The 20,283-nt window shown below is 40.6% G+C and overlaps 1 protein-coding gene across 3 annotated transcripts; it reads right to left on the bottom strand.

The window, feature by feature from the left end:
- Nucleotides 1-13: 13 nt before the first annotated feature.
- On the bottom strand, nt 14-16,877 carry LOC146570383 (polypyrimidine tract-binding protein 3-like). 3 transcript variants are annotated; one of them, XM_085278816.1, is made up of 14 exons: nt 16,751-16,877; nt 15,978-16,041; nt 15,732-15,868; nt 12,357-12,500; nt 12,066-12,227; nt 11,847-11,957; nt 11,486-11,648; nt 10,866-10,925; nt 10,610-10,722; nt 5,068-5,101; nt 4,887-4,979; nt 2,620-2,842; nt 2,447-2,524; nt 14-2,038 (listed from the first exon to the last, which is right to left on the bottom strand). In XM_085278816.1, exons 2-14 carry the CDS (start codon nt 16,000-16,002, stop codon nt 1,906-1,908), a joined length of 1,476 nt encoding a protein of 491 aa, XP_085134942.1. In that variant the 5' UTR covers nt 16,003-16,041; nt 16,751-16,877; the 3' UTR covers nt 14-1,905. The 3 variants fall into 3 exon arrangements, with proteins under 3 accessions (XP_085134942.1, XP_085134941.1, XP_085134940.1); XM_085278815.1 differs by having other exon boundaries at nt 11,492-11,648; nt 15,732-15,898; XM_085278814.1 differs by having other exon boundaries at nt 15,732-15,898.
- Between the last annotated feature and the right edge of the window lie 3,406 nt (nt 16,878-20,283).

Here is a 20,283-nt window from a genome sequence, read left to right on the forward strand (position 1 = left end):
AGTGGGGGGAGTCTTTGGCAGTCAGATGATTTTATTTAATTATTCAGTGATTCATGCTACAACTTCCTGTCAAAGTTTCAGAATAAATAAAAATTAACAAACTTTGTTTTGGAGCAGAGTGCGGCTTAGCTTAGCGCTGCCCCCTCCCATCATGCACTGGTCCATGTTAAAAATATTTCATATAATAACAATAAAGTCCCACCAGCTCCCACAATGCACCACAACTACTTTACATCAGCTGATACATTCAGGTATAAAAACAGTTTGTTTTAACAAAAAGTTTAAATAAAAATCAAAATAAAATCCCAACATTTTAAACAACCATTTCTAACCTTATTCTGAAAGGGAAAATATATTTTGAAGATTTCATGTTTTCACATACACGCTTTTTAATCCCAACTGTTTATTAATTAATTAACCAAGGCTAGAATAAATATGTAGACAACTGTAAACAAAAATGCTTTCAAAACATTAGCAGGGAATGTTATTTTGAAAGGCAATAGTAGGTGGGTTTATCGCAAAATTCTTTTTTTTAAAAACGGTGTGGTTTACATTTAAATTTAAATGAAGAAAAACAGTTTTCTAGGCCATTCAAACAGGAAGTGATTTCATAATGGGGGCAAATGGATTTGTCCAATTAAAAGGCACAGGAACTTTGGCTTGTTTTGACCCCACCCACCCACAACGCTTGTAACAATTTCACATAAAGTGCTTAAAATCTTTAAATAAGTGGAAAAAAACTCCAATATTAAAAGAAGTAAATTAAAAATGTAAAATGGGGAAAGTTGAACAGAAAATGAACTAAATGGCAGCGGTAGGCAGGTCTGAGGTCAGAAGGCAAACTGGGAATCGGCAGCTTCCTGTATTTTGTGGCTTTTTTCCCATTTAAAAAAAAAAAAAAAAAAAATCGAATCCAAACAGAAAATGAAAAAAAATATTAAAATAAGGGAGTGAAATTAATAAAATTAATTCAGTAAAAGATGGGACATTTGAAGCTCAACCACTCACAACTCAGCTTAATATACACATACACACACACACACATAAATACCCACGCACAAACACACAGAAAGCCTTACATGTTGTACAGTATAAATACATTCATGATTAAAAAACCCACCCAAAATGTTGACCACCAACAAAAATATTTTAAATGAAGTAGAAAAATTCTACTTAAAAAAAAAAAAAAAAATCTAAAGACACACAAAACAATCCATCACCAAAACCTCCAAACACCACGTAAAAAACCAGAACCCAGCATAATAATTCAGAAAATAAGGCACAGAAGAAGATTTGAGATCGCAGCTTAACCCTAAAATAATAATTAAAAATAATAATCATTAACATAATTCCAGCCAATCAGACGGCAGTGTGCAGAGAGGCTGAAAATTCAAAAATAACAAGGCGGAAGTTTGTGAAGAACGAGAAAAATAAAAACCTGAAGTAAAAAGAAAAACGTTGGAATCTGAATTTTAAACATAAAAAAGGGTCAAATCATTTCATTTCATTTAAAAATAATATCTATAATAATTTACTTAATGCTCATTGGTAATTTTAAATAAAGATAAATTTAAAGTAAACCTTTGATAAAAGGCAGGTTTTTTTCCTTCTTTTTTTTTTTTTTTTTTTACTTCCTGATTTCGTTTCCTGCATCACATTAACAAACACAAACTGACGTCACCTCCATGATGGACTTCATTACCCACAATGCACTGCTACTCAGTCTGCTCCGGAATGTGCTCTGTAACCTCTGTAGCCATGGCCATGACCCTCGGTTGTGACATCATTTGCCACCATGATACGAGGCTTGCTGTAGGCACAGAAAGATATCCCCGTGGTCTGTCTGTCTGCGCCGCGGGCCAATCAGAAGCCCTGCGCTCTGAGCGGCCGCTCAGAGGTCAAAGGTCAGATGGTGGACTTGGAAAAGGACACCCGGAGGTGCTGGTTGTGGTCCAGCTGGTGGTCGTGAAGGGCGATCAGAGCCTCAATGGCTTCCTCCACCGAAGCCAGCTGCATCAGCGCCATCTTCCTATCCTTCCTGTGACATCAGAGGAAGTGACATCATCACCCACAACCCATCAGAAAGGAGGGAGAGGAAAGGAGTACATAAACACTTACAAAAAAAAAGTTTAAAGAATTTTTAATATTTTTTTTTAACATTAGAAACTGAAGAGAAAACTGAACTTTTTAAACAGTTTATTTCATTATTTTTTTCTTTTTTCATTATTTCGTAAAGTAAACATTTCATACAGTAAACAATTATAGATTTAAATAATATTTTATAAAAATTTAAATTTAAAATTATTCAGTAACATCTGTATTTAAAAAATATGTTTTTTGTTTTCATTTAAATAGTATTTTTCTTTTTAAATAAATCATAATAATCTGCCTTTTTCTGATTGGTTAACAAGCACAAATCAGTGAACGGAGTTGCTTTGTTACTTACTGGAAAAACTTGAAAGCTTTTACTGCAAATCCATTCAAAGAAAATAAATCCTTCAACGCCTCCTCGCTCACTGAAGAGCTAGGAAACAAGGAAACAATGAAGGACAACGATATTTAAATGCATATCAGTCTCCAAGAGTCAAACACATCAAACAGGAAGCGAGGCGGTCTTACGGGATGTTGGAGAGGTGCAACGTTGCTGACGGAGGGAAGATGTTGTTGAAGTTTTTGGAGCCCGGCTTTTTGAAGCGGTGGAGGGCAGAGCCTGAGAAGTCCCGAGTCAGTGCTTGTTCTTCTTGCCCAGCCCCTCCGCGAGGCAGCTGCACCACCGGGTGTTTGGACAACGTCACCCGGATCACGTTACCATGGAGACGCTGCCCGTTCAGGTGACTCATCGCTGTCATTGAAGAACAAAGAGATAAACAAGAATTTGTCTTCTGCTCATCCATTACAGTATTAAAATCATTAAAAATACAATTCCGAACTTTTCATTCATTATAATTCAATTGACCACTGTACTCCCGTGCATTTAGTCATTATTCATGACAATATTTATTATTATCAGGGCTCTAGAGTGCGACCAATTTGGTCGCAAATGCGACCAAATTTCTCCATGGTGCGACTAATAAAAAATACTTGGTTGCACCGGTGCGACCAAGTAAAAAAAATACTTGGTCACACCGGTGCAACCAAGTATTTTCTCGGAAAAAAAACGTTTCAGCAACCCTGAAAGTCTCCGTGTGTTCAACAACAGACACACATTATGCCCATGTCGTGTTCTAAACCAATCAGAGATACTCAGAGGCGGGGACCTCTGTGATTGGCCGTGGTCCAGATATTCCTGCAGACCTACTTGTGTTTACGTTTGAAAGTGCGGGCAGATAGAGAAGGGTGAGTAGCCCAGGTCAGAAGTGTATGAAGTTGGTATTGAGAAAATATGAAAAGAACAATTGATAACTTTTTCGTTAAGTTAAGGCCTGATCAGTCCAAAATTCTGAGCCAGCGCTCTGACACGGAGCCATCAACCTCTCCGTTTTTGTCAAACACTGGTCCGGAGACGGCATCAGAAAATGAGCCACATACGATCGACTCCCAGCCGGAGTCCACTGAAAGTAAAAGTGAGAAAATGTATAGATTTCGAATCGAGTGGCTTGACCAGTTTCCCTGGCTAAGATACAGCCAAGCTGACAATATGATGCACTGCATTTATTGTCGCGAGTGTGGAAAGACCATGGCCGGCAACACAGCATTTGTCACTGGTGCTAATACGTTTCGAATTGAAACGCTGAAAAAGCATACAGCATCGAGAAGACACATTATATGCCGCGATAAATGCTCTGCCAAAATGTCCCCGCTCCCCACTGCCTTTCAGCGGCAGGCAGGAGTAAACAGGTCATCGGAGGAGGCCGAGATGATCATTAAGTTTAACATCGCCTACAATATTGCAAAAGAAGAAGTTCCGTTTACTAAGTTCAAGTCAGAAATAACTCTTCACAGGAAAAATGGCTTGGACATAAACCCCACATACAGCAATGATGTTGCGTGCGCCCAGTTTATAGGCGTAATCGCTGACACACTGAAAAAAAAGACGTCAGTGGAAATTGCGAACAGTACATACATGGCCTTCCTGATCGATGGAGACACAGACATCGCCACAAAAGAATGTGTCATTGTGTACGCTCGTATCTTGCAAAAAGGAAGACCAGCGAATATACTGATTGGACACATTGAGGTCCAGCATGCCCATGCCCAAGGTAAGCCATGTCATGTCACGTAGCCTATGTATATGATTAATAATATTACGTCGTGTTACTGAATTAACCATATCTAGCATGTTCTTATCATTGAAAATTAAACATAGCAATAATACATGAATATAGAAACTCAAACTGAAAAAGACTGCATTGTAAACTCTTGATCTGATAAGTAAATGGTTTTTTTTTTTTTATTTGTTTAGGAATTTATGCTGCCTCAAAGAAAGCATTTGCTGCTCTTGGGGACCAGTGCAGTAACTGGTTGGATAAAATCATTGCTATGGGGGCTGATGGAGCTGCTGTTAATTTGGGCAGCAAAGGGGGTGTCAAGTTAATCATTTTGAAAGGTTGTTAGTTAATCATTTACAAAAAAAAAACAAAAACGTGAACATGTAAAACTGCGGTGTTAAGTAATGCAGTTAAAAAATTTGGGTACGCCTAAATTTTGTGCTGGTGCGCCTAAATTTTATTTTTAGGCGCACCAGTGCAACCATGGCAAAAAGTTAGTCTAGAGCCCTGATTATGCTGAATTAATCATCATCACAGATTAATTCACTGAACTGGAATTAAAAACTAAAGTAGCTCTGACCTTCTGTATCATCGCTCACAGCGTCATTAAAAATGAAGAAAAAAAATGTTAAAATGAATTAATTTTGTTTTTTTTAAATGAACTGAATTGTTTCAGACCGAGTTGAGCCTGCGTGGCGTCGCTCATCTGAACAAGAGCGTTTTCCTTCTTGTTGAAGAGGATTTTCACTCTCTGAACGTCTCCGTAAACACCTGAAAAAACATGAAACAAAACTGTCAATGAATCAGCACAGAAACACCTTTCAAACACGTTAAAGAAATAAAATCTGAGTTTTCCTACCGAACAGGATGAAGAGGCAGTGAGGCGTGACGTTCTGCAGAAGGTGAATAAAATTAGTTCAGTGGAAAATATATGTTTAAAGATTATAACTTGAAGTTTTTGACTAAGTATCGTTCCTTTCCAATTCCACCGAAAGCAAAAGAAAATCAATTTAAAAATTTAAATGCCATATATCTGTCCAATGACTTCTTCACAAGAAATTCAATATACAGGGTGGGCCATTTATATGGATACACCGTAATAACATGGGAATGGTTGGTGATATTAAAGTCCTGTTTGTGGCACATTAGTATATGTGAGGGGGCAAACTCCTCAAGATGGGTGGTGACCATGGTGGCCATTTAGAAGTCGGCCATCTTGGATACAACTTTTGTTTTTTCAATAGGAAGAGGGTCATGTGACACATCAAACTTATTGGTAATGTCACAAGAAAAACAATGGTGTGCTTGGGTTCAACGTAACTTTATTCTTTCATGTGTCCGGCAGCCTCGCCTCTGTCAGTGCGCCCCAGGGTGGCTGTGGCTACAATGTAGCTGCCATCACCAGTGTGTGAATGGGTGGATGACTGGATGTGTAAAGCGCTTTGGTGTCCTTAGGGACTAGTAAAGCGCTATATAAATACAGGCCATTTACCATTTACCATTTCATGAGTTATTTACAAGTTTCTCTTCGATCACAGCCATTGACTTGTCGAAGAGGTTAACACGTGAGGAGCGGATCGAAATTGTTGATATCTGGTGAACGCAGTAACCGGGTCATTGCAGCAGATTTGAATGCAATACACCCTACGAGACCACCCATCTCCCATGCTACAGTTAGCAAACTGCTTGCTAAGTTTCATGAAACTGGTTCAGTGTTGGATTTGCCAAAATGTGGACGCAAGAAAACTGTCACTAATGAAGAAACATCAGTGGCTGTCCTAGCTTCATTCAGCAAGAGCCCACAGTGTAGCACTTGCCGCATGTCACTGGAGAGTGGCATTAGTCGAACATCCCTTCGGCGGATATTAGCTACTCACAAATGGCACCCTTACAAACTCCAGCTACTGCAGCATCTCAACGAGGATGACCCAGATCGGCGCACAGAATTTGCAGAATGGGCAAAACAAAAATTGGAACAGGACCCTCAGTTCACGCAGAAGATTTTGTTCAGTGATGAGGCAAACTTTTATGTGAATGGTGAAGTTAACAAACAAAACCACCGCTATTGGTCTGACACTAACCCACATTGGATGGGTCCCTCCAAGACTGTTGGAACAACAAAAGTGATGGTTTGGTGTGGTATATGGGGTACAACGATAGTGGGTCCATTCTTCATCAATGGAAACCTCAAGGCCACTGGATATTTGAAATTGCTACATGATGATGTGTTTCCCTCTTTATGCATTGAAGCTGGCACGTTCCCTGAGTTCTTCCAGCAAGATGGTGCACCACCACATTATGGGTGCCAGGTCCGAGCATTCCTAGATGAACAGTTTTCTGGAAAGTGGATTGGTCGTCGTGGGCCATTTGAATGGTCCCCAAGGTCTCCCGATCTGACCCCCTTAGACTTTTATCTTTGAGGTCATCTGAAGGCAACTGTCTATGGTGTGAAGATACGAGATGTGCAGCACCTGAAACTACCGATACTGGATGCCTGTGCTGGCATTTCTCCTGCGGTGTTGCTATCAGTGTGTGAAGAGTAGGAGAAGAGGGTTGCATTGACAATCCAACACAATGGGCAGCACATTGAACACATTTTATAAGTGGTCAGAAACTTGTAAATAACACATGAAAGAATAAAGTTACGTTGAAACCAAGCACACCATTGTTTTTCTTGTGACATTACCAATAGGTTTGATGAGTCACATGGCCCTCTTCCTATCCGATTGTTCAGTCTGACGTCACTAGCCGTGTCTGGGTCTAAACTCCGCTGCAGGTCCATATATCAAACGATCACTATGGCATTACTGAGAGTTGAAAAACTGTCTAAAGTCTTTCATCTTTAATAAAATGATCAGCGTTCTGCTCTACCAGGTGTAACAATTGAGTTTAACATCCAGGCATCCATGAAAACGGAATTTATGACATTTAACGGAGTTAGAAGTTAGCAGGGAGTTAGCTCGCTAGCTTCTATCTAAATACAATATAGCATGTCCTGACTGCGGGGTTTTGGAAACAAATTAAAACGTACAGCTCTGCTATCACTTCTAGCATAAATGAAGACAGAAAACTAAACAGCAGTGACGTTTGTAGGGTTACTGAAGTTTGGCTAGCTGGTATATAATGATGTGCTACGTGACCGCTAGCGACACAGCTATGTTAGCTTAATATAAACAAGCTAACCTTTTTTCCACTCGATAAAAGTTACCGTGAGTGTTCTCGGTGGTCAAGAACAAATGTAATCGCATGGCAGGATGCTGTAAAAGGACCAAACTTCAGCCAGGAGAACAACTGAGATAATCCATCCACAATACGAGGTTAGTCATTCATATACTGCTGCATGGGCTGGGCTGTAGTTACATGCTAAGGTTTTAAAAACTGAGCTTAAATAAATGATTAGCGGTAATAAAAGCCGAGGGAGGTCAACAGGGATCACTGACTGTTTTAGGAGCTTTTTAAGATCAAATAGAAGAAAATACATAACATTAAACATGTTAACAACACAAAAGCCATATTAAACGCAGACTACTTTAGACCCGGAAGTAGGATTCGTCGCGTCATCACTGAACAACCGGATAGAAAAAACAAAAGTTGTATCCAAGATGGCCGACTTCTAAATGGCCACCATGGTCACCACCCATCTTGAGGAGTTTGCCCCCTCACATATACTAATGTGCCACAAACAGGACTTTAATATCACCAACCATGTTATTACAGTGTATCCACATAAATGGCCCACCCTGTAGATACGAATGCATGCACTTTCTGCTAGGGCTGCTCAATTAATCGAATCTTAATCACGATTACGATCTGGGCTTTCAACGATCATTAAAAATGACTGAGCCGATTATTAGCCCCTCCCTCATTTATCCGCGACACCTTAAAGGCCGGTCCGTGAAAATATTGTCGGGCATAAACCGGTCCGTGGCGCAAAAAAGGTTGGAGACCGCTGATTAAGAGGACCCGAGGGAAGCTCGGAAAGCTAAGCAGAAGTTATTTGGAGAGTGACTGCCGTTGGTTGAAAAGAGAGTTAAAAAAAAAAAAACTTCAGTGGTGTTGCACACTATTTTATATTATTTTTTTAAAGTCATTGTTAACCCTTTAAAGCCGGTCAGAGCAGTAAGCTCCGTTTTGCGTAACTATTTTTAAATCCCTGTAGAACCTGAACCGTGTAAGCTAGCGCAATAATTTGTTTTGCATATGAAACCGGAGGAGTTGTACTTACATCTTATGCCATCAGCTTGTCCTCGGTCACGGTTTCGTTCCACATATAGCTTTGCAAAAATTGCATAAAAAGCGCTTGCAGGAACAAAAACATAATATTCCAGAAACACGCTTTGCCGTTCCTATCAGCTGTTCGTAACACTTCCCACAGTGAAATGATGCACATGCTGTTTTCTTTGCAAATTTGCATCATAGGATTGTTTTTTGTTTTTCCTGCAGTATATAAAAATTGCCGTATCTCCAAAATAAAACTATGAAGACACTCAAAATAAATTTCCTGTGGTGGGAAACTATTTTTTGCAACTTTATTGTATTTAAAGTTTTGAGGGATAAACCTCTTAAATTTCTCCAAGTAGAAATATATGTAAACAAAACAAAAGCGATTTTCAATTTTTTTTGTAGTTTATTGCACTTTTTTGCAATTTATGTAATTACTATGGACTTAATGCATACATATTATTAAAATATGGGCTATAACAGTTGTATTGATGTATAGCAACTTGAAATGCTCCCACAAATGGCATGTAAAAAAATAATATAAGCTCTGGTGGACTTGGTTCTATAGTAGGTCTTAAAGGGTTAAATAAATATCGTCAAATAATCGTGATCTCAATTTCAGTGAAAATAATCGTGATTATCATTTTTGCCATAATCGAGCAGCCCTACTTTCTGCAATACTGATATTAAGACTACAGAGCATCTTTTTTATTCATGTGAAAGTTCCAGATCTTTTGGGGATGATTTTCAGTACTGGCTAACCTCCATAAATATTGACTGCCCTTCTCTAACCTTTCAAGTATTAGATTCTAGTTGCAAAATTTTTCATTCACAAAGGTCGCTTATTGAAAATTACTCCGATTTTTGCTGGATTTAAAAATGAAGTGCTGCTGTGGAAGGCTTCATTAGACAAGTGTAACTTAAATAAAGCTCACACCTTACTTGATTGTATGTGCGTACTTTTGTTTTTTACTTTTATATGATAGATCACCTTACTGTACTTGTATGCTGCTTTATGGTATTTCTGACCTATACTGTTCTTTTGTTCTTTATTCGATGGCTGCTTTGTTCTTAACCACTTGTACTTGTATGTAACTTTTTGTTGTCATGTAAAATGAGTGCTGTAATTGTTATTTTGTTCAAAAACAAAAAACAAGTTAGCTCAGTGAGCTGTGCTCTGATTGGATAGTGGTCGTGTCCAAATTCATGGGCTGCATCCTCATGAGGCCGCATTTGTAGACCGATTACGTCACAGCGACGCGCCGAAGGCTGTCCAAATTCGTAGACTCATCCGAATGTAGCCGACAAATGCGTCCTCCTTTTCCCCGAATTTTAAGGATGGGTCGGGTGTGTCCTTCGTGGCCCACCATATCCCAGAATTCATAGCGCGGCCCAGCCAAACTCCAGTTTCCAACAATGGCGGCCGCTACTAAGTTTTAAAATTACTCATACTAATCTTTCTGGGTCACAAAATAAACTTTTAACATATTTTCAGGCGAGGAAGTAGTTGTGTAAACATCAAATATCTGCTCGGTTTATCAAGATATCGCATATTTGCAAAAGTGCTTCGAGGTTTTCGGAGGCGTCTGCTACCCACCAGCTCGATAGCTAGCCGGGAGCTCGAGGGTCACTGAAGCCGCCGAGAAGGGCACAACTCCCGGCACATCATTTTCAGATCACCGCGGACTTTCGCTGCTCGGGTTAAACGTAATATATAAGTCACTTAGGCAACCTAAAAATGTTATTGTTGGGCTTTTTTCAGTGTTTTGTTTGTTCGTGAGTAAATCGGTTTGGCTGAGATTAAAGTTATTAGATAAGATAAAATAAAACTTTATTAATCCCCCGGGTGGGTTCCTCCTTGGTTTTTACACAGCTGACTAAACGTCAAACAGAAACCTGATTAAACATAAGTATGAGACAGTCGAGAATTTACGCCAGTGTCTGGTTATATTTTAGACAGCAAGGAGCAGACGGCCGAGTTTATTAAACTCCACCGAGACAGCGGTGACGCTAATCAGAAGGCTAGACCGTCCAATTTCATGGCCGTTTACTTCCGGCCTACCCGACCTTCTGAGGACCCGGCCCACGTAGACCGCGAAGGCCGGTGTCCTCAGGAGGATGCAGCCCATGAATTTGGACACGACCAGTGACTGTGTGAGCTAGCATGTGTGACCTCTGACCTCTGGGTTCAGGTTCGACACCAGCAGCACCGAATGGACAGCAGGAGGCGCCATCTGCAGCGAGACGCGAGGATGAGACACTAGCGAGCCGGGGACGGGCGCCATGGACAGACCTGAGGACGGAAAACACCAAAACTTTATTTCAGTGGTTTCCATATTCACGCTCAGCGCATCCAGCAGCCGGATTATTAAACATGGACTCATCTTAAAACATGTAAATGTCAATGGTCAAAGGTGATGTTCATGTGCAACTCACCTGTGTGTTGGTGGAAAGTGGGTGGGAATGCCGCTGCTCCATACGGAGGCAAAGCTACACCTGAAACACACATACAGGTTAGCTCACTAGCCCCGCCCCCATACAATGACTCTGAGGTCTGCATAGAGTTATAGAAATGACAGCTGCTGGTCAGTCGAGGTGTGTGCGCTTATTGAGTTGTAATGAATTTGTACAACTGAAACACCAGCGTACTTGATGATGTCACAGGTCCAGAGTTCTTTCGGCCGTCCCCTCTTAATTTAACTGTGACTAATATGTTATGAAGCTTAACTTTAATCTCAGCCAACTCGATTTACTCAGGAACAAATAAAACACTGAAAAAAGCCAAACATTAACATTTCAAAGTTATCTAAGAGACCTATATATCATGTTTAACCTGAGTAGTAAAAGACCGCGGGGGGGGTTGAAAATGATGTGCCGGGAATCCGCTGTTCTCGCCGGCTCTAGTGATCCTCGACCTCCCAGTCTGCTATGGAGCTGGTGGGTAACAGACGTCTCCGAAGACGTCGGAGGCATCAGGGAATATTTACGGCTTGACTTATCACGAGTACACGAGAACACAAGTACGCAAAAGTATGCATATTGAGACAGGCCCTTACTCTTACCGAAGGTGGCGGCGGGCTCTAGCTCTCCGCTTGGCAGGTCGGCTCTGGTGAAATCCCGACTCTTGTCGTTGTTGTACTTCACGTTGAGCACGCTCAGTTTGGAGAAGTCGATCCTCAGCGTGCAGCAGCCGTTATAGATGTTCTGACCGTCTAGAGTCTGACAGACAGAAGGACACATACTGTGATCTGACTGGACCCGCACCAGTTCAGACCTAGAACTGGAGCTGGATTTCTAAATGTGTGTGTGTGTGTGTGTGTGTGTGTGTGTGTGTGTGTGTGTGTGTGTGTGTGTGTGTGTGTGTGTGTGTGTGTGTGTGAGAGAGAGTGAGAATGTGTGTGTAGGTGTATGACTCACAGCCTTGGCGTGCTGAGCATGCACGGTGTCGCTGAACTGCAGGAGAGCCTGAAACTGGTTGTTTCTGGTGAACGTGATGATCTTCAGCACGGAGCCAAACTTACTAAAGATCTGTGGAAAAATTTTATTAATACCACCAAGAACTGTTAGAAAGGACATGATAATAAAAACTTCAATAATAATAACAATAATAACACTGATGATATCTGCAGTCCTGACCTGCTGGAGGACCTCCAGAGTCACAGGGTAAAATAAATTCTCCACAATGATTCTCAGGACGGGACTCTGACCTGGAGCTATGCCCCGGCCCTCCCCACCTGAAGCCATGTTCCCAGAGTGCACTGCTCCTGCATTCATGGCCTGCAGCGTTGCCTGAGCCCTCTGTCAGCAAACAAACATATTATTGATTGTTTAAAGGACCATCTCGCTGCTTTTTGTAAACAGATGACAGATCAAACTTCAAACAAATAAACAGACACCATGGGTGGGGCCTGAGCTGCTGCTCCTCACCTGATTGGTCATATTGTCAGTCTTGAGCTCGCGATGGGTGGAGTACTGAATGTAGACTGGCTGACTCCTGATGGAGGGAGTGGCTGAGGTGTAGTAGTTCACCATGGTAACAGCGGCTTCTTCTGACGCCATTTCTAAAAACGCCTGAAAAGAAAAAAAACGATTACTTAAAAATTTCATGTGTTCCTCTCTGTGTGAGTCTGTCACGGTGGGACATCTTTTCTAAGCTAACATTAGCTAGAGCTGCTCTCTGTAGAAAATTTGTCCATTCACACAGAAGGGAAAAAAAGATTTGCTTGGATCATGTGACAGGTGTAAACAAAATAAAGCAGTGAGGGAGCAGTACAAAAGCCTTTCATTACTTTAATCCACGCTGAGATCAGACCACAAAGGAGACTGAAGAGAACACAAAGCCTCAGCCATCATGTGTTTGACTTTCACTACCTCACAAATTACACAACACAGTGAACCACACTGCTGTGCAGAAGTCTTGAACCGCCCCTTATTTCTGACCAGTTTTGGAAGACTGTTTTTTGTTTGTAAACCCGCTCTCTGTGAGCCATTCAAGAATGAAAATGCTCCAAACACAAAGAGTAACAAGTGTCTATGCACAACAGAAAACTTAGTGAGGAACCAGCTTTAAATAATTTTAGACTCTTTGTTACTCGCCTGTTACAGCCTGTCATAAAAACACACCACTCAGTGGAAGAGTGGCTTAGACCCTGCCTAACATTCACATACACTTGTTGCACTCTGATGGATGTATCGTGGGTAATTTAGGGTTCAGTATCTGTCCCCCCGATACTTCCACATGCCTCAGAGCAGCTGCAGGTGGAACCATTTATCTCTGCACACGTTTCACTGAACCAATTTCCCATCGTTCCATCAAAATACAAAGAAATGAGGGCTGACTTGAAACTTTTGCACAACACCATATTACAACACAAGCTGAAATAAGAGTTCAGCTCTGGTGCCATGACTCACACCTGAAACATGTCATTACTTGTTTCCATGAACATGTCACTGTTAGTGACAGACCCATGAGACGATTATTAAAATAACTTGTAGTGTCCAATGCATCAATGAAGGATTATTTCTCTCTGGATGAGAGGTCAGCTGTAAGAACCTGAGAGGGCACTAAAGCAATGAGAAGCCATTAAAAAAAGACAATCTGAGTCACATGCGGCGTGATGACATAGACAAGATAAAATACAAATAAACAGTGTGCTGGTTGGCTCAGCTGGAGCTCTGCATATACAGGGTACAATCATATTAACTGTTTTTACTAAGAAACAAAACTGACATGCCCATTTTCCCACTAAATTTGAATTCAACGAAGAGGTGTTGTGGGCGGGAATTCATTTTGCTCCGTCTCTCCGCTCCTTCACTCTGATGTCCAGAGGCCTGCGCTACAAAGCAGGATTTGGTCTTATCCATGTGACTTCAGGTTTAACTCTTTTTTCTGTTTTTCAAAGGTGGTTCACTTTTTACTGGGATATATCGCTATGGTTACTTATGCTGCAAACAGGCTATGTTCCAGATTACACATCAACAGGTGTGAAACTCCCACCTACTGACTAATCAATTCTCTGGAAAACAGCATCGCCACTCCTGGCAGAGCCCTCAGACTGCTGCGCAGAGTCTCTCTCGCGGAGAGGGTTGGACCAAGTGACCCTGAATCCTCCCTTAGTTATGATGCAGTAGGTGTAGGCTGCTGGGGGATTCCCATTATGCACTGAGTGTTTCTTCTTCACTCACTATGTGTTAATAAACCTCTCTGAAATTAATCATTAGTTATTATTAATCTCTGGCTCCCCTCCACAGCATGTCTTTGTCCTGTCAAACCGGTCGCTGCACATGGCCACCCCTGCCTGAACCTGTTTCTACTGGAGGTTTCTACCTGTTAAAAGGGAGCTTTTCCTTCCCACTGTCGCTTAGGTGCTTGTTCATAGGGGTTGCTTAATTGTTGGGGTTTTCTCCGCAGTATTGTAGAGTTTTTATTTTACAATATGCGAGGTGTGAGGTGACTGTTTGGTGCTGTACAAATAAAACTGAACTAAACTGAATGTCTCTGTGCTTCCCCAGTGAGCATCAGTATAAACATAGATTGTTAGATGCAGCTTTACTTCTTTTCTTTTTTTTTTACCTGTTTAATGCAAACAAGTTACAACAACGTTATTATAGTATTAAATGGACTAAATCTGAAGTTGATTCAGTTGAATGAAATAGTCTAAAATCTGTGATGATTTTATCAGTGAGAGCTGCTCCACAGTTTGCAAAACGTCTTATTTTCCTAGACATCAAAAGTGCCTGGCACGTGTTCATCTGTCTGCTCTTCTATTCCTCCTAAGCAGTTACATTTTGTCGAATTTATGAGAAACAGTGCCATTTCCAAAAGCCTTCCATCTTCTAAACAGATACCTTCCAAACTCGTCCCGCCTTTGTACGCAACTTATTTGTTCTGATTGGATGTCATCTTGTTTTTATTATTTGACAAAAGTCTCGATACATTTTATCATCATTTTCATGTTTCTGCACAAGCTTTTATTTAGATATTGCCTTGTTTTCGTCAGAAAAAAACATTGCAGTCGCACATTCACACAGTCACATTTTAACTGGCGTTCTTTCCAGGCTTTAAATAGGCTAAGCTGTTGTCCAGTCTAACTGACCGAAGCATTTAAAGCACTCACGCCTTCATAAAGCGCTGGTCCTCCACCACTACTTTCGTTAAGCAGGCATCTGTATACTGTGTTCAATCTTGTTAGATTTTTCTCATATTACAGCTTTATCTCCCTTTGCAGCTTTGTGTGACTGCTTATCCTGATTGCAGATGTTAGGGTAAGTGAATCCAGACGAAGGAAAGATAGGTGGGTACAACTCGCGTTGGGGGTGAGGGAAGGGAGACAGGATAGTGAGGGTCTATTGTAGGGTCTTTACCTTACGACATGTTGTGATTTGGTGCTGTATAAATAAAACTGAACTGAAGTGAATAACAAAGTGCCTTCTTGTGGCTAACTAAAGAGCTATATAATGACACACAGTGATTACTCACTCAGTACAACCTCACAAACCCCCACACAGCTACCAAATGTGTTAGTAATAAATTTGGATGCAAGATGACGTCGCAAGCAGTCGCAGCCGAACGCCGCTCTCAACAATTTAGTGGATTTCTTTTTATTTTGTGTATTTTTATTTCACTTTTCCTCCAATTAACAAGAGCACATGTGCTGTACAGTAAAACTGAATTGCTCAGGGTTCTAAACCACATAAACCTGCACACTTTCACCAGCAATGACTTAATAATAATAAAGAACAGGTTAAGAGGAATTCAGACAGTTGTGTACTGCGCACCTTGCTGGCATCGTTAGCGCTCACCTGATTCTTTGTCTTCAGTGTGATCAGCTGACTAACTCGACCAAAGGGAAGCGCCAGAGAAAGCACTTCCTGTTCAGAGACGTCAGGGGGAAGCTGACGCAGGTGAAGGACCCGAGATGGGACGCACTGAGCACGCTCTGAAACACACAGTCTATCAGTGCCATCCACTGCAGATAGACAGAAACAGACAGGTAAATTATGATGGAAAGGGTTCAGGTGGGAGGAGCTTCACTTTCATAGACTCACCTGTGGACAGGTGAGAGGAGCTCATGTTCTCAGAGCTGCTGACAGACGAGCTGAACTCTGACTCCTGGAAACAAACACAATAATCAGTTATTGAAATGTCAAAGTTATATCACATTTCATCAATTTATTAATGAATTTATCAAATCAGCAGCACATGAACCTCCATATTTAAAATCCTGTCTTCTTTTGCAATTTTTTTTTGAGACGTGATTGATCTTTAAAGCCTGTTTCCTGAGACAGACTGCAGGAGATGATTGATGACTTCTTCATTTTCAGCTCTGAGCTTCTGTTTAACTTTACCGCTAACATTTTAACCATTAACCTTCTCCCGGGATCAGTTAAAGAAGCTTCGGGCTCTGCTGGTGACATTTTAGAACCCCAAAGTCGAACTAATTAACAGAAAATGAAAGTAATTCCTCTCTGTACACAGACAGAGAGGCTCTTTGCGTGAACACGCACATATCGCGAGATTTCAGGTAATAAAACACCGCGGCTGTCGCTACTGTTGCCCCGTGACACTTTCACGCCGAGCCGAACAGAACAGAGCAGAGTTGCACAGCACAGCGCACGAGCAACTAAACAGCGCGCGAGGAGCAGGAAAACGGGGCTCTGGGAGAGCATTTCAGTAAACACCAACAACAAACAGGCAGGGAGGGGCGCATCTGAGGCTCGCGCAGGTGCGGTTCAGTCACCAAGGAAACGAAGGGAGGAAGGAAGGTAAAAGTGCGGTGGGAACGGTTCCGAGAAGGTTCGGGACGGTTTCCTGTTCTCACCCGTCCATGGTCCGTGCTGAGGAAGAGGAGGAAGCGCAGCAGAGAAGGAGTTGTTTTGGTCCGCGAGCCTTCGCAGCCAGGCAGCCACCAAGGAGAACAACGAGCTCACTTCCCGTTTGGTGACGTCACGACAGAACATGGCGTCTGGAGGACACACCTCAGATAAAAAGAAATACAATAATTATAAAAAATAATTATAGTAACAATTAAAAGACTTAAGAATAAGTCAAATATATTCATTGTATTTAAAACAATATCAAATACATGTACAATTAAAAATACTATTACAAACAGATAAATGTAAAAACATTTTACAAAATGACATTTAAAAGAAAATGCATGTTTTGTATGTAAAATTAACATAAATTAAAATGAAAAATTATTCCTGAAATATGGAATAAAATAAAAAGTACTTAGTTTTTTTTTTTTTTCAAAGCAAGATAAATAAAATCAATTTAAAATTGCTTATCAATTATAACTCCATTAAACACATTAAATAAATTTAATTTCTGCCTTAAATTCAAAATATGGTATAAATTTAAATAAATACTAATAAAAATTGCTTCAAGTAAAATAAAAATGTAATTTATAATAAAATACATGTTGAAATGTATTAGGCCTTCATTCATGTAAAATAATATGTGTTTGAAAAAATCTGAAATTCTACATTTGAAAACAATCGCAAAAATTATTGCAATGCAATTCTACCAGTTTTGGCAGCTTTTATGAAAATAGAACAAAAAAAGCTCTACTCCTTTTATTTAAAAAACAAAAACAAAAAAAAAAGAAGCACTTTTTTCACACTTTTTGTTGAACTCCTGAGTGTTCTTGTTTGGGTGCCTAATATTTAAAGGGGAGAGCAGTGTTGTACTATTTTAGACTGTCATATTTGGTTTCCCTGCCATGGCTGTTCCACATTGGACTACCACCTCTAGTATTAGTATATTTTGGAGAAATTAATCGGACTGTTGTCTGAAGTGTAATCCTTTTTCTTTTTTCTTAACTTTATCTGACTGAAGACAGACCAGCTGTAGCCACTATGACATCACCCATCTACTGTACAGACACAGATACCTGCTAAATGCTGAATTGTAGAATTTCACTCATCAGAACTCCACCTCAGACTTTTAATGTCTGTTAGTACATTTGACTCCACAGCAGATTTTATAACACTATTTAATAAAAAGCTCCAACCGCTCAAACACGGTCCACAGGTCCAGTAAAAGGGACTTAAATTAGCTGAGGTGAAGCCTAGCAGGTAGCTAGAAACTACAGCACCTGTCTGAGGACCACCCCTAATAATGCAAACTCTAAGCCTCAATACAGTTTAATCAGGTGAGTTATAAAGGTGAAGATGCAAGGAGCAGAATCTGATGGTGAAGGTAGTGTTTAATTACCCAGGGTCAGCCGTCCAAAGCAACAGACAGTGCACAAGGAAGGTGGAGTGGACAGAGATGAGTGGGTGATGTGTGAAAGGGAGAGTTGATAAGCTCGTAGTGAGACCTGCTGTGATGGATGGTTCAGGGATGGTGGCACTGATTAAAAGAGGCAGGAGGGTGAGCTGTTAGATGTTAAAGATGAGATGTTAAAATCTCTTCTTTTGGTGCTGAGCAGGATGGGCGGGGTTAGAAAAGGGCACATGAGCTCAGGCTCAGCGGTTTGGAGACAAAGTCTGAGGTGTTTTTGACATTAGACCTCAGACATTTGATGGATGTACTGAAGGAAAACATGCAGAGAATTGGTGTTTGAGGCCCCTAAAGGAGCGGCTAAAGAGGAAACAGGTGAGTTATACATGTAGTTCTGAAGAGGACCCTGGACAGACACCAAACCTCCTTGTATCAGTTTGTAAACATCAGTGACAACAGTGCAAACTGTTCCCTGTGTCCTTTTTGGTCTAATTGTTTTTGTTTTGTGTGCCCAGCCTTGTCAGTCTGTTGGAAGCACATATCTGGGAGGGGATGAACAAATTTCCTTTATTTGTCTCTTGATGAAAAAAAATTAGTTCATGGTGCCACAGGTGGACAGTTTGTTCCTGATTTTCATTACATTTCCTGCTCAGACTAGAAGTTTTTGTTATCAAATATCATAACCCAAGATGCTTAACTCTGTCCAAGCATGATTACAAAAGTATCCTCACTGTCCAATATGTTTCTCCTGCAACATTTTAGCTTCATGGTCACAGTCTGCTCAGCACTGCCACCTTCACCTTCACTGCAACCTTTAAAATATAAGACCTTATATAAGGTCTTATATTCTGAAACACAGGAACTCTGCCAGTTTTTAGCACAATTCTGTTTTTGATTTCTTGTTTGTTGATTCAACATCTGCTAACTCTTCAGTTATTGGTGCAAACCAAGATTTCAACTCACTTTTATACACACACACACACAAAATATAAATATATGTGTGTGTGTGTGTGTGTGTGTGTGTGTGTGTGTGTGTGTGTGTGTGTGTGTGTGTGTGTGTGTGTGCGCATATATATATTAATAAATGACAAATTAAAAAGGCATGAACATTTTTTTGGATCGAAAAAATACATTTTTATTAATAGAGATTTCACTACTGAGGTTAAACATGATATATAAGTCACTTAGATCACTTCTAAATGTTAATGTTTGGTTTATTTCAGTGTTTTATTTGTTCCTGAGTAAACCGGTTTGGCTGTGATTAAAGTTAAGCTTCATAACATATTACTCCCAGTTAAATTAAGAGGGGACAGCAGTAAAAACTCCGGACCTGTGACATCATCAAGTACGCTGGTGTTCCAATTGTACAAATCTCGAGTCTGTACTCCCGTGCGTTCTCGGCGAGTAGTACTTGAGAATTGAGAAAGGGCCTCTGTCTTGCTAGCTTGCGCTGCGCTCAGGGGATCTGCACTCGACAGTGCAGCCTAGGCGGAGTAGTCGAATGCAGATCCACTGAGCGCTCAACACAGACAGCATCGTCAGAAGGAAAGTTGATAAAATAAATTAAAAATTTTGTATTGTTCGATACATATGCATACCGAACCGAAAGCACTGTATCGAACGGTTCAATATCGATACGAGTATTGTTGCACCCCTAATATATATGTATAATAAATTGGTTACAAGATAGCTTTTAACTTCTTACACAGTGTGTCTTTGTCCTGTCTTCCTGCTCTAATGGCTACCTATCCCTGTTGTAGGTTTCTTCCTGTTGAAGGGAAGTTTTTCCTTCCCTTTGTCGCTAAAGTTCTTGCTCACAGGGAGCCATGTGATTGTTGGTGTTTTTAGTTTTCTTTGCATTACACAGGTCTGAAAAAAATAAAATAAAAATTCAGCTGCATTGGCGGTCCTAGCCTGTTTGGCGCCCTGGGCGAACACTCCCTCGGGTTGTGTGAGACTTTAAATCATCAAACTGTAAATTATTATAAATTTTAAATTGTTATTGATCCCTTTACCCCTGGTCCTAAAGTGTATATTTATTTTCTCACTCTTCTTATATTGTTTGTTTACTTGCACTACTGTAACTGGAGCCTCGTCATCTTGTCTCTCTACTGGACTGTATGTAGC

Source organism: Mchenga conophoros, linkage group LG7 (assembly GCF_057382185.1).
Source record: "Mchenga conophoros isolate Kocher_MC1m ecotype Shallow Benthic linkage group LG7, M_conophoros_male_GT1.1, whole genome shotgun sequence".
In the NCBI taxonomy this organism is placed as follows: Eukaryota; Metazoa; Chordata; class Actinopteri; order Cichliformes; family Cichlidae; genus Mchenga; species Mchenga conophoros.

What these genes read in the sequence shown, in the direction of transcription:
- LOC146570383 (XM_085278814.1), bottom strand. Translation starts at nt 16,002, where the DNA reads ATGAGCTCCTCTCACCTGTCCACAG. An exon ending in CACTGAAGACAAAGAATCAG is followed by an intron (nt 12,501 to 15,731) that starts GTGAGCGCTAAC and finishes TTTTCTTTTCAG; the next exon opens with GCGTTTTTAGAAATGGCGTC. An exon ending in CGCCACGCAGGCTCAACTCG is followed by an intron (nt 2,843 to 4,886) that starts GTCTGAAACAAT and finishes CTTCAATGACAG; the next exon opens with CGATGAGTCACCTGAACGGG.